Source organism: Lichenostomus cassidix, chromosome 1 (genome assembly GCF_008360975.1).
Source record: "Lichenostomus cassidix isolate B80296 chromosome 1, HeHo_3.0, whole genome shotgun sequence".
Classification (NCBI taxonomy): Eukaryota; Metazoa; Chordata; class Aves; order Passeriformes; family Meliphagidae; genus Lichenostomus; species Lichenostomus cassidix.
In genome coordinates this window covers 12,575,407-12,587,424 of record NC_139479.1, presented here as the reverse complement: position 1 = coordinate 12,587,424, position 12,018 = coordinate 12,575,407, and the positions used below count along the sequence as shown (strand labels likewise).

The 12,018-nt window shown below is 37.7% G+C and overlaps 1 protein-coding gene and 1 non-coding gene across 7 annotated transcripts in view; both read left to right on the top strand.

The window, feature by feature from the left end:
* Positions 1-12,018, top strand: part of POLA1 (DNA polymerase alpha 1, catalytic subunit) — a 183,029-nt gene that overhangs the window by 19,598 nt on the left and 151,413 nt on the right. For all 6 annotated transcript variants that reach the window (XM_085050135.1, XM_085050127.1, XM_085050113.1 and 3 more), the window contains exons 14-25: positions 312-450; positions 1,352-1,509; positions 2,826-2,910; positions 3,677-3,738; positions 4,480-4,569; positions 6,085-6,201; positions 7,053-7,228; positions 7,649-7,778; positions 8,107-8,226; positions 9,330-9,426; positions 9,915-10,039; positions 11,804-11,953. In XM_085050135.1, the coding sequence (XP_084906261.1) occupies positions 312-450; positions 1,352-1,509; positions 2,826-2,910; positions 3,677-3,738; positions 4,480-4,569; positions 6,085-6,201; positions 7,053-7,228; positions 7,649-7,778; positions 8,107-8,226; positions 9,330-9,426; positions 9,915-10,039; positions 11,804-11,953 (1,449 nt within the window). The remainder of the gene's footprint in view (positions 1-311; positions 451-1,351; positions 1,510-2,825; positions 2,911-3,676; positions 3,739-4,479; positions 4,570-6,084; positions 6,202-7,052; positions 7,229-7,648; positions 7,779-8,106; positions 8,227-9,329; positions 9,427-9,914; positions 10,040-11,803; positions 11,954-12,018) is intronic.
* LOC146444202 (small Cajal body-specific RNA 24) lies at positions 9,634-9,764 on the top strand. Its single transcript, XR_014855827.1, has one exon.

Below are 12,018 nucleotides of genomic sequence, written 5' to 3'. Positions count from 1 at the left end.
GTTTACAACATGACTAGTTTCTGTATGAAAATAGTCATTGAACATTGTTGTAGTCTTGACTGATGTATTCAGTATGGATGAAGAACTTTACCTTTGGTGCGTTTTTACATTACTGTCCTGCTTTTTAAGTGGAGCCTATAGTGTGATTTCCTTAATTACTGTAAGGTATTATGGGTTAGGGCTTTGCTTGTGGGGAATGATGGTGATTTCAGGTACTGTACAGTTTTGTTAAGGTGCTGTCTGAATATGGTGTGTCAACCTTGAAGACTTCTTTGGGGTGAAACGACTCACTGCTCTCTGTTACTTGTTAGGCTGAATGCCCTCGGCTTCCCCAAGATCTGAAGGGACAAACATTTTCACATGTGTTTGGAACTAACACCTCTAGCCTGGAACTTCTCTTGTTGAATCAGAAGATCAGAGGACCCTGCTGGCTGGAGATAAAAAATCCACGTATGGTGGTTTGCATGTGAAATACCTGGTTACTAGGAAACACATATAATTATAGATTGGAGGGAGGAGGGGAAGTTTAAATTGTATGGATGAATTAGCATTTTGTACATTAACCTGGCAACTTACTGGTTTAATTTTCATTATCTAGTACAAATTGTAACTTATTCTTCTTATTCTTACTTTTTTTGATTGACAGCTATCCATATAAAGTTGTGCATTGCACAGATGAGATTATAACTTTTAATGGCTGTGACAGGGAGCTGTGCAGTGCCTAGCAGCTGCTTTTTGATGCATACCCTAATGCCATGTATACTGAGCTAAACTTACTTGACTTGAAAATGACTCATCTTTCTACTCTTGGTAACTTAAAATTTGGTTTTTTTTCTGGAAACATATTTTTAAGAACAAACTGCTGCTAGATGGTGTGAGGGGTTTTTTTTTGTTTGTTTGTTTGTGAATGAAGGTTTTGTTTTTCTTTTTTTCCTGACACTTGGAAAAGTTGTGGAGCCATTTTAGTTTTAAATTCTTTTGTGCCTCATGAGTGGCATGCAGCACTTACAGGTGGTTATGCTGCTTTGTTTTGGCCTGGTAAGAGTCCTTTATTCAATGTGTGCTGCATATCCCACAAACATAGGGATGTTGATCATACTGGACAAAAACTACATCTATTACTGCAGTCTCCCTGGGGGACTTGCAGTGTAAAATTGACTGTATGAACTCTGACACCAGGGGGATTCTCCTCTTCAGCAGCTTGCTCAGCCACTGACAAAGCTGATACCAGTAAGGATGACTCTATGTAATGCTGCAACATTTAAAGGATGTGCTCTGTGCATCAGTGGCATCAGAGAAGCCTTGTCTGTGGTTCCCAGGACAATGGAAGTGGTTTGTGTTGTTTCCTCAGAGCCTTCGAATCAGCCAGTCAGCTGGTGTAAAGTGGAGGCTATGGCCATGAAGCCTGGCTTGGTGAATGTGGTTAAAGATCTTTCTCCTCCTCCTCCTCTGGTGGTCATGTCCTTCAGCATGAAGACCATTCAGAACCCAAAGACTCACCAGAATGAGGTAAGTAATCTGCTCTCATTTTGGTTTGGTTTTGTTCTTTGGCATATGCTAAAAATTTTCTAAGGCTTGGAAGAACCTCATAAAATATGTTTAAATATAGTTTCTGTTTAAAAATTTCTGTGATCTGGGCTTTTCAAAGAAATTTTTACTAGGGCTCACCAGCATGAGAACTCTGGGCTAGGGGCCTGCTTGGTGAGAATGTTTACTCTGTGACAGTGAATGTTACTGTGACAGTGGATCCTGTGCACATTTTCAACCTTCTATTTTGTTTGTTGTGCCTCATAGCTAAAAATGAGATTGCCTCAGAACAGCTGTTAATAGATTATTTTAAAATTATTTATTTATTTAGCTAGAGCTAATCATAGGTTATAGGTAAAATAACCAGGCTTTTCTGCTAATAAAACTAATTTTGAAATGAGAAGTTGGTCTTGATCTTAGAGCACCTGCTAATCTATTATAAGATCTTTCCTCAGAAAGGAGGAGAGATCTAGATGGCCACTCTCAGTTGTGGACTGCAGACCACAACGTGTACTGAGACACATTTTATTTAACATAACTCTCATTAACCTTGGAAGATGCTTAGTATTCACAAATAGGATACAATAGTTATTTCTGGCTTACTGAATTGAAGAATAATAGGTTGGCAAATTTTTCAAGCAGAATTATTCCTCTTGGTGAAGTTAAAATTTTTTGGTGGAAGTATGGGAAACTTGTATTTTCTGGCCAACATAAAGGGGTGTACACAAGGTACTAACAGGACTCTGCTTGCCAAGATGCTTTAAAGCCTGTCTGCTTTGTTTTCTGTTGCGTTTTCCTCACCAATGTCTGGGGAGCCAGGCCATCCTGCCAGCAAAGCAATCAAAAGCATCAGTAAAGGTACTGACTTCCAAACATTAAATCCTCTTGGCTTCTTGGCAGAGAAGCTTGCATAGAGGCAGCCCTTCCTGAGGCAAGGCTTCTCTGCCTTGCTCACATCTCCCCTGCAATCCGTAGGAAAACCTTTAAATTGTGGGGTCTGGTCACATTGTGAATTAAAACTGATAAAAGTAGAAGGTTTCCAATATTAATTATTTTTCCTCTCAAATTTAAAACATAATCATTTAGGAGAAGGTACTATTTTATTGTCCTTGAGATCAATCAATAACTTTTTTCTTCTTTTTAACTATTTGCGGTTGGAATTAATTTAAGAAAGAACTGTTGTAGAAACAAGAGCAAAGAGATGAGGAACTCAAAAAAAAAAAGAAAAGGAGGTAAGAAATGAGTATTGATAGTAGCCATGCTTATGAAATTGTGTGTTCTGTATCTCCTTGGTATAGGTTGTGGCTCTTGCAGCTCTGGTTCATCAGAAATTTCCTTTGGATAAGGCTCCACCTCAACCTCCTTTTCAAACACACTTCTGTGGTATGTACTTGGAATGGTTTATGAGTAGAAAAATAATTCTGAGTTGTTGTTTCTTTGGGTGATGTTTTGGGTTTTTTGGTTGTGGGAAGGGTTATATTATTTATTTATTTATTTAAATTTTTACTTCATTCTGTTACTCCAGCAATAAGGGCTTAAAATAGACATCTGACAAAGTTTCAGCTCCCAGACAGGCTTTTCTCTCTATTTTAACTTCACTAGTTACTGACTTTTTATCGAAGAGTTAAGTGAAAAAAGTCTTAGTTTGAGGTAATGCCTAGTAAACCTGCTCTATACAGTTTCCTGTAATTTTTATTGGCTTTATTCCATCTTTCCCTGCCCATTAATTGAGACCATTTATTTACTGTCACTTACTTACTTTTCTGTTCAGTTCTTCTAAACAATTATTTATAAGCAAGTTTTCTTAGGAAAAGAACCATGTCTTGCAGCAGTGTCATAGTAGTAATATCAGCTAAATCTTGAGATTCAGACCCTGACTGGAAGTAATGAAGTGTTGAACCCTTGTAAGAGGAAGTTCTTCAGGAGCTGTGGACTACATGTTAATGTACTGTCTTTAAGATAACCAAGTAATTAGTAAAGCATTGAACAATCTGAATCAGTCATATTTGAGGTTATCAGTGGATTAATGTAAAGCTGGTCTTTTAGAATTAGAGGTCAGTTTTCCTCAGCTCATTTTGTAGTGAATGGGTGCTTATGGGGAGGTTACAATTAGGAACTTGTGTGTAAATACAAATATCACTTTTTACAGCTGTTTCCAAACCGAGTGATTGCATTTTTCCTTATGACTTCAAAGAAGCCGTTAAAAAGAAGGTAATTTCATTTTGTTACCCTTCTGATTGCAGTAACTTGTAGGATATGAACTTCATGGTGCTTTTGGTAAATTGTGAAGAGAAATAGTCAAAGGAATGGCATGATTATTTGTTTTCCACTCTGCAAACTTAAATCCAGGTATTTATTCTGTGTTTCTTGTAAAAGCAGTGGTGTGTGCTCTGTGCGGTTCGGTACTGCTGCTAATTGTACCCTTAAAACAGACAGGGTGTTAGACAGGGGAGTTGGAAAGGTTTTGCAAAGAGGCTAAAATTGTGATTAATTTTCATTATGCCTGACTATGTACTCGTAGTAAACTGGGAGAATTTGTTTTTTCTTTTCTTGGAGAGTAGAGTCTGTCAGAATTTAGAAGACATCCTTTTTAAAGGGTGGTGGGAGAGCTGACAGAATAATAAAGTAACCTATTTTTGTTTTTCCTCTATTTCTGTGTGATCTTAAATCTGTGAGTGAAGGATGCATATGGAGCATTTTCCTGGTGTGCTTGATTCTTAGGAGGCTCTTAAAATATCACTAGACACCTGCATTCAAAAGCAGAATGGAAAAAAGCCTCCGAGAAAAGCTTTCTATGTCTATGGGAGTGAGAAAAAAAATCCTTGAATTACAGAAGGAAAAGCAGAACTCTGTGGTGCTTTGTTATTGTCTTGTAACTAGTAGGGGAGAGGAGATACCTCCGTTTTAAACTTACTGGGTCATTGAAATCGGGTGCTCTCTTGCTCCTTTTAGAATGCCAAAATAGAAATTGCTGCAACAGAGAGAACACTGCTGGGATTTTTCCTTGCAAAGATTCACAAAATTGACCCAGACGTTGTTGTGGTGAGTAGCTCTGAGACTTTGAGAGTTAAATTAAAGCATATTGTCAGTTGGTCAGCTTTGTTCTTTTTCTTTTGTCCCCTTACAGGCTTTTTAATGCTTGTCTTAGACTGCCTTATGAATTGAGTTTGCTTATAAGACAGCAGGTATATTTTGGTACAAAGATGATACGGAATTTTCGCTGGCAGCATTTTATACATACTATTATTCCAGTAATAGCTAAAATAGGCAGTATTTCCACAATACCTGAAACAAGTTTTTTCTTTACTAAGAAAGACAAAAGACAACAAAAACCTGATTTTCTGGAAAAAAGGAAACTCTTGGTGTACGTAAGATTCTGTTGCAGTTCAGATGCTCATATAATTCATGTTTATGCTGTAAATCAAAATAATCTATATGAATCCATGGGATCTGAGCAAAGCTCTGTAATAAGCATTCTTACATTTTTTACTGTATCAGCAGCTGAGGATTTATTATAATGACTCATTTTCTTTTTTTGTTATGTTTAATTAATGTACAGTTGTGACTTTCACATAATAAAATTTTGAAGACAGTTTGAGGTTGGTTGTACGTCTGAGGTTGATTACAACTTGTTCTTCTGTAGGTAAATACAAATAACTGATGGGAATATGATGAAGTGAGCAGTCAGTTCCTGAGGTTTTCAGCTCACTGCAGCTGGTATCCAGGATTTGCCCTGTGACCTAAGCTCCCCGGTGGCTATGGGAAGGAATCAGAAGCACTGCAGCCAGTGGCTTAAAACAAGATGCCAGTAGCAGGGGTGTGAGAACTACTATCCTGAAAGCAGCAAAGCTGTGTTAGTGCAGTTTAATTTGCACCTGGTTTAATTAGTGCTGTTGAAATGCTGCTGCCTATTTTAAGGAGCTGCTTCTGTAGCAGAGTTTTGCACTGCTCAGAGGCACCTGCTAGAGTGGACCTGCAGCTCCTGGTGACTGATTCAGGTTCTCAGGGTAGCATTTTGCTTTCAGCTGAGGTTACAGACCAGTGTCATCAATGTACTTAGCACTGTTTAGAATATTGCTGGAGTGCTTTGATATGTAAATGTTGCTTGCAAGGTGTTCTTACCCAGATTTAATAGCTGTTCCTGTTGCAGTATCAAAGGAAAAAATTACAGTATTTTGATGTCACTATTGTGACTTTCACAGATGGAGAGAAAAGGAATTACTCTTAGCTTAAGTTTATATGCTCTATGAAGAATGTTGTGAGTTTTTTCTAGAAGCTTTAAATCCTAATCTCTGGTATTAAAGCATGAAGCTGTATTGTGTGTGCTATCAGGCAGTTATAGAGCTGATTTTGGTATTCTACAGAACAGCATTGTTGGTGTTAAGACTAATGAGTACTGTTGATGAACGTTCTCTTAGAAAGTGCTTTCTACAAGAGAGATAATGCCATCAATTAGTTGGAAAAAATCACAAAGGGCAAAGGAATACTGAGTGTGTGAAAGTAAGTCTTTCAATTTGCATTTGTTGTAACCTTTTTTGTTATTTTTTCTGCTTCAAGGGTCATAATATTTATGGATTTGATCTGGAAGTGCTGCTTCAAAGAATTAATTTGTGCAAAGTCCCTCACTGGTCCAAGATAGGTCGACTGAGGAGGTCTAATATGCCAAAGCTTGGGGTAATAAGATTGCTTAAGTCTTTTAAGCCCCTTTATGTTGCATGTGATTAAAAATGAATTAGTTTTTCTGAGGAATTGTGAATGTGACACTGATGTATTTTGACGGTTGGCCATGCTGAATTTTGTGGGTCCCAGATCAGAAATTATGAGTGTTTATATGACTTTTATTACAGTAATAGGATAAACTGATTATCAAGTTAGGCTAATTTAGTTTACTTATCTCAGCTAGATGATAGTAATGACAGATTAATTGCAATAGTCTCTACCGTAACAGTCTTTGTTCTCTGTAACTGTAAAATGAGAAAAAGCAATTTGGATTGATGGGTGAATCATCTCATAGAGAGCTGCTAATTCTGTAGTTCTTATTACATATTTGTTCAGAGGACAATGTGTGAAGCTTGGAGGAAGTGCTGAACATGGCTGAGTTCTGGCCTCTGCCTGTCCTTCCTAGAGGCCTGGATGAGTATTTCTGTGTGGTTCTGTGACTTTTTCATCCTGTTGTTATTGCAAAAAGTATTCTTGAAGGAAAGACAGAATCCACACCCAACCAATGTTTGGGCTATTCTAATGATTGAAGAAAAAAAAAGGCATGATAGTTTAAGAGTTAAGATAGAACTAGTAGGAGAGTTAACTATTTCTTAATATCGGCATACAGTGAAAGGAAACATGGATTACTGTAGGGCATAATTACAAGTCTTGAGTATTACTGATATTTAATAGAGTATTCGAGTACTTAGTGACCAACTGACTTGAGTGAGTCCTCTAAACATACATTGTGGATAGATGTTTTTTGTTCATGTGTGTATGTTTCATTTTATTTGGGTTTTCTCTCCTTGTGTGATATGATGAAGGGTCGAGGAGGCTTTGCTGAAAGGAATGCTGCCTGCGGTCGAATGATCTGTGATGTAGAAATTTCTGCTAAAGAACTAATTCGTTGCAAAAGTTACCATTTGTCTGAACTGGTCCATCAGATTTTGAAAACAGAGAAGATAACAATTCTACCGGAGGAAATTCTGAATATGTACAGGTATGTTGCTGGCTGGGGGTTTTAATCCTTCTCTGGAAAGCAGAGGAGCTGTTCCCTGCCATGAAGTTTTACGTTTGCTTACTTGATTTATCATGGAGGTGCTGACTTAGCATACTGGTATTTGAAAAGCTAAATATTGTCTTAACATTACAAAATAATGTTTTAAGCTACTTGTGATGGCTACTGGCAGCTTATTATGTGTGAAGCAAATTGATTTGTGGGAGCATTGCTGTAGACACACTAACAGAAGATGCAAGTCTGAGTTTTGGGGTGGTTTTTCAATTACAAAAACTCGCTATAAAATTCAGCAGTGGTGTGCTACAGATACCACGTGTTCTGTACAGCATATAGGTCTAAACTACTACAAAGTACAAAGGAAATTGGTATGACATTGCTAGTCCATACTCCTTCTTTTCCCAGTGATTCTCCTCGCTTAGTGTTCATGCTGGAAAACACCTGGATGGATGCCAAGTTCATTCTCCAGATCATGTGTGACCTGAATGTTCTGCCGCTGGCTCTTCAGATAACAAACATCTCTGGGAATGTCATGGTACATTTTTATTACTTTCCACCCCTCTCCACTCTCCCCCCAAAACAGCTCCATGTTTTCTGTGTTTGATTTGCTGGGTTTAATTTCTAAACACTAACCTGGCATGCACAATACTGTAAATTTTCTGCGACTGGGAAAGTTCAATGTTCTAATCAAGTAATAATACAAAACTTCCTTAAAAAGATCACATTTGAGTTTTGTGCATGGTGATGGTAGAGAATAATAGTAATGCTAGGTGAACTTAAATAGTTGGAGGACATTGCTTAGTCTGTTTTGGTGTCAGTATTTTTTGTGCTTTGCTTTGAGTTCTCTTTTCACCCCTCTTCAGTCAAGGACAATGATGGGTGGACGATCTGAACGCAACGAGTTCCTGCTGCTTCATGCCTTTCATGAGAAGGACTACATAGTGCCAGACAAACAAGTTTTCAAAAAGCCTCCACAGAAGCTGGTGGGTCCAGTTTTACTCTTTCCAAGAATTTTTATTAAAAAAGGAACAAGCGCTCTTCTGTCTTTTGTGTGTTAGTATTCTGGGGGAGCACAACCCCAAACATAACTTAGATATAACTTAATGGTAGAGCATATGCTTAATTAAATTTTTTTTTTGGTGTGTGTGTGTAGTTGATAATGAGAGCAGGACAGTGTAACATCATTTTCGTTGTGTTACAGATCTGTAGAAACTCAGTTGTGCTGTTAGTTTAAAATTAAAATAAGCTAAGTGCTTGTCTGTGTAGGGAAATAGTAAAGATGATAATATGTGTTGTTTAATAGATGCACTTATAGTTATTTTGATATCTTCAGTACTTTAAGTATAATTTGTTAAATGGGTGAAATATCCAAAGGTATTTAAAAAAATTCCCTTGTGTAATACCAATGTAAATAGCATGTCTAGAAATATGCAGGTTTTTGTTAGTGAAAAAATGAAAATTTGAGAAAATAATTGTACTTCACTATATTTTACTTTTTAGTTTTAAATAAGATCAACAGCAAACTTGAAAGCAATAAGTTCTATTGATTGTATTGTTGCATCAAAGTAGTGCTGGAATTCTAAATGATTCAGAATAGAATTGAGCGATTGGGACAACATAACAAACATTGAACAATATTGTACAACACAACAAATACCTGAATATTCTTTGGGTCAGTAATAGTGTTTTTATTTGGTTTATTCAAGCCCAGCCATTCTGTTTCTAAACCAAACATTTTAATTGGGCAATCATACCACTTCTGGGTCGTGACTTGATTTTTTTTCATAGTGTGGAGTTTTACAGCCAACTGGAAAAGGCATTCTAGTGCCATGTTGAATGATGACAATACTTTAAGGTCTTTGTAATCTCTTGTTAGCAGTTTTTTCCTGTCAGAGTTGGTTTGAATGCTGTTTTGACAAGTAGAGAGCTTTATAAGGATCGTGATGAAAACACCATGCTTTGCATATATTTTAAAAGGAATTCTTCACTGGCTCCCAAATTTGTATTTGACTTGCCAAAAATAACTCCTGTAACATTACAGAAATCTTAGAGACTAGATAATGACTTTTTTAAATGCCAAATGTAGGTGGATGAAGATGAAGATTTTGAAGATCAGAATAAATCAAAGATAGGGAAAAAGAAAGCAGCATATGCTGGGGGCTTAGTCTTGGATCCCAAAGTCGGTAAGATGTGGCAATTTTCTTTCTTCTATGAAGTTAGAGACAGGTAGGTTATATTAATACAGAGAGATTGTAGTGGGGAGTCTGTGTGTGAGTTTGGTGTTGTGGTTGTAAGGGGAGTGTTACTGCCTACAACAAAATTCCCTACACTGATTGTGGAATTGCTTCATTTGAGGAATCAGGACTGTACATCTATGTATAATGTTCTGATGGACACGTAAGTTTTCTTTCAGTTTCTCCTCTATGTGGGGAAAACTGTACGAGTGTCCTACAGTAACACAGAAGCTATCTGTTCAACTCTGGTGAGTTAATGGGGTTGGATCGTTCCACTTCTGACAGCTTTCGGTGCATCTCAACAGCTGCTTTAGGGGATTTAGATTATGGAAATGTGGTACAATATATTACTGTCACTTAGATATTAATTGTGGAGTTATATGAAGGCCTTTGGGAGACTTGAGTAATTATGACTTTTGTTCTAAACTCTGTTTTAGGTTTTTATGACAAGTTTATTTTGCTTCTCGACTTCAACAGCTTGTACCCATCGATTATTCAGGAGTTCAACATCTGTTTTACCACAGTGCAGCGACTGTCATCAGAGGCACAGAAAAGGGCAGAGGTTTGTGTGCTTTAACTTGTGGCTTCAGTTACAGTGTCTTAACTTCAGAGTGTTTTCTGTGAATCAGCTCTTCAAGAAACTGTTCTTTTCCACTGTTTAATTTTTTTGCCCCCTCTCACGCATAGAAAGTGATTCTTGTTTAAAGATGTATCATATTAAGTTTTGGGTTGTGACTTTTTTGAATATTTTGTGTCTGTCACCTTCCTTTCTGTAATACTCTTGAAGAATCTTGGTGAGTCCTCTCTCATCTAATCTTGACATCCTCATGAAACAAGATTTGTACTGAGGCTCTGTGACCCTTTGCAGCCACACATCCCCCCTAGCAATTTCTGAGCCCCTTTACTAGTTTTGTCCTGTCTTGATAGAGGTTTCCTGAAGTTAAGTTCCTACAGAATTCATGCAAATATATCTGAATGAGGTAGGCAAAAGTCTCATGCTTTCTACAGGAAAGAGTATGTTTATGAGCTCAAGTCTTACTAGACATTGGGAAAGCTATGTGTGTGTCTTGGAGGGAGGGTGGGAGGGTGATGTGACTATGTCAGCTGTGGCACCAGCTTCACAAAAATTCATGCTGTTCACACTATAATACACACAACTGTGAAACCTCCTGAAGGTGCAGTTCCATGTAGTGTTCTGTAAGCAGCTCTGTTGGCTTTGGCTTATCCATGGCTGGAGATTGTCATTTCCTCAGCTATGCTGAAACACTTGTTGGTGGAGCTGTTGTGAACTGAAGCGTTGAGCTGGTCAGGTGTAAAGGTTAAACCTGAGGCTTTTATTTTTCACTGGTATCAGCTCACAGGTTGGAATTAGTTAGTCCTGTAACAACTGAAATAGCAGAAATGCGGAGACAAGTATGTGGAGTTCTGTCAGTAAGTTCTTCCAAGCTGCCTTTGGATTTTCCCTGCTTTCTGAAGTGTGCTTCAACCTGAAGCAGCTAATTTTGATTTCTCTCACTGTATGATGTTTAATCAGGCTTTGGTGTAATTTCTTGTTGCTGTTCTCCCCAGACAGCTTTACTAAACTTGCCAACCTCACAGTGTCTCTATTGCCTTCCCTTTGTACTTTTCTGTCACCGTCATTGTGTTTCTGTCCATTTTTGCTCATCAGCCATTTTTTCAGTCGTGCTAAGAAGAAGAATGTGTGCTTTCTGCTATGTTGTTTTGCTATAATCAAGAGTTGCTTGAGGTGAAGTTTATGTTTCATTGCTGTGGTCGATTTCATATTTCAGTTGTATGATTCAAAGTTTCAGTTCCACAGAGCATGTGCTCCTTTTGACATGTCTGATTACCAAAAGTACTTACGTGATGATAAAAAAGGGATGGATTTTTCAGCATGGAAAGAATTGCTGTGTGTGTACTTTTCTTTTATATTTTTGTATCTGTCTGTATATCTAATACTCTACCTAAGAGTGAGAATGTGTGTGTTATTTATCTGCATTTATGTATATGTATGTACATAAATATATAGCACATACGCACACACACTCTAATAAAAATAAAAATCTTTCTGCTACTGGCCCATGCCTTCTTTGTGTTTCTCCCACAGTGAAACAGACTTAGGCCCTGTCCCCCAGCAGGGAAAAAGTAATACAGTTAAACACTGCAAAAAACCTCTCATGCTGGTTCTAAACTGTGCTTTGGGTGCCCTGCAAGAGTTGGCACAAGCCGTGCAGTTTTGGTTCTTTCCCCCCCAAGCTTTTCGTTTAATGCATTAAAATCTAATCTTCAAGCAATAAAATGATAAGCAGTGGTGATCATTTGACAGGTCGAAGAAGAGGAAGAAATTCCAGAGCTTCCAGACCCATCTCTGGATATGGGAATTTTGCCTCAAGAAATCAGGAAGCTGGTGGAGAGAAGACGTCAAGTTAAGCAGTTAATGAAAAAGCCAGATTTAAATCCTGACCTCTACTTACAGGTGTGTTTTATAGAACTCCTTTGATTTTTTCCTCCCATTCCCCTTAAGTGCCCTGATCAGCCTTG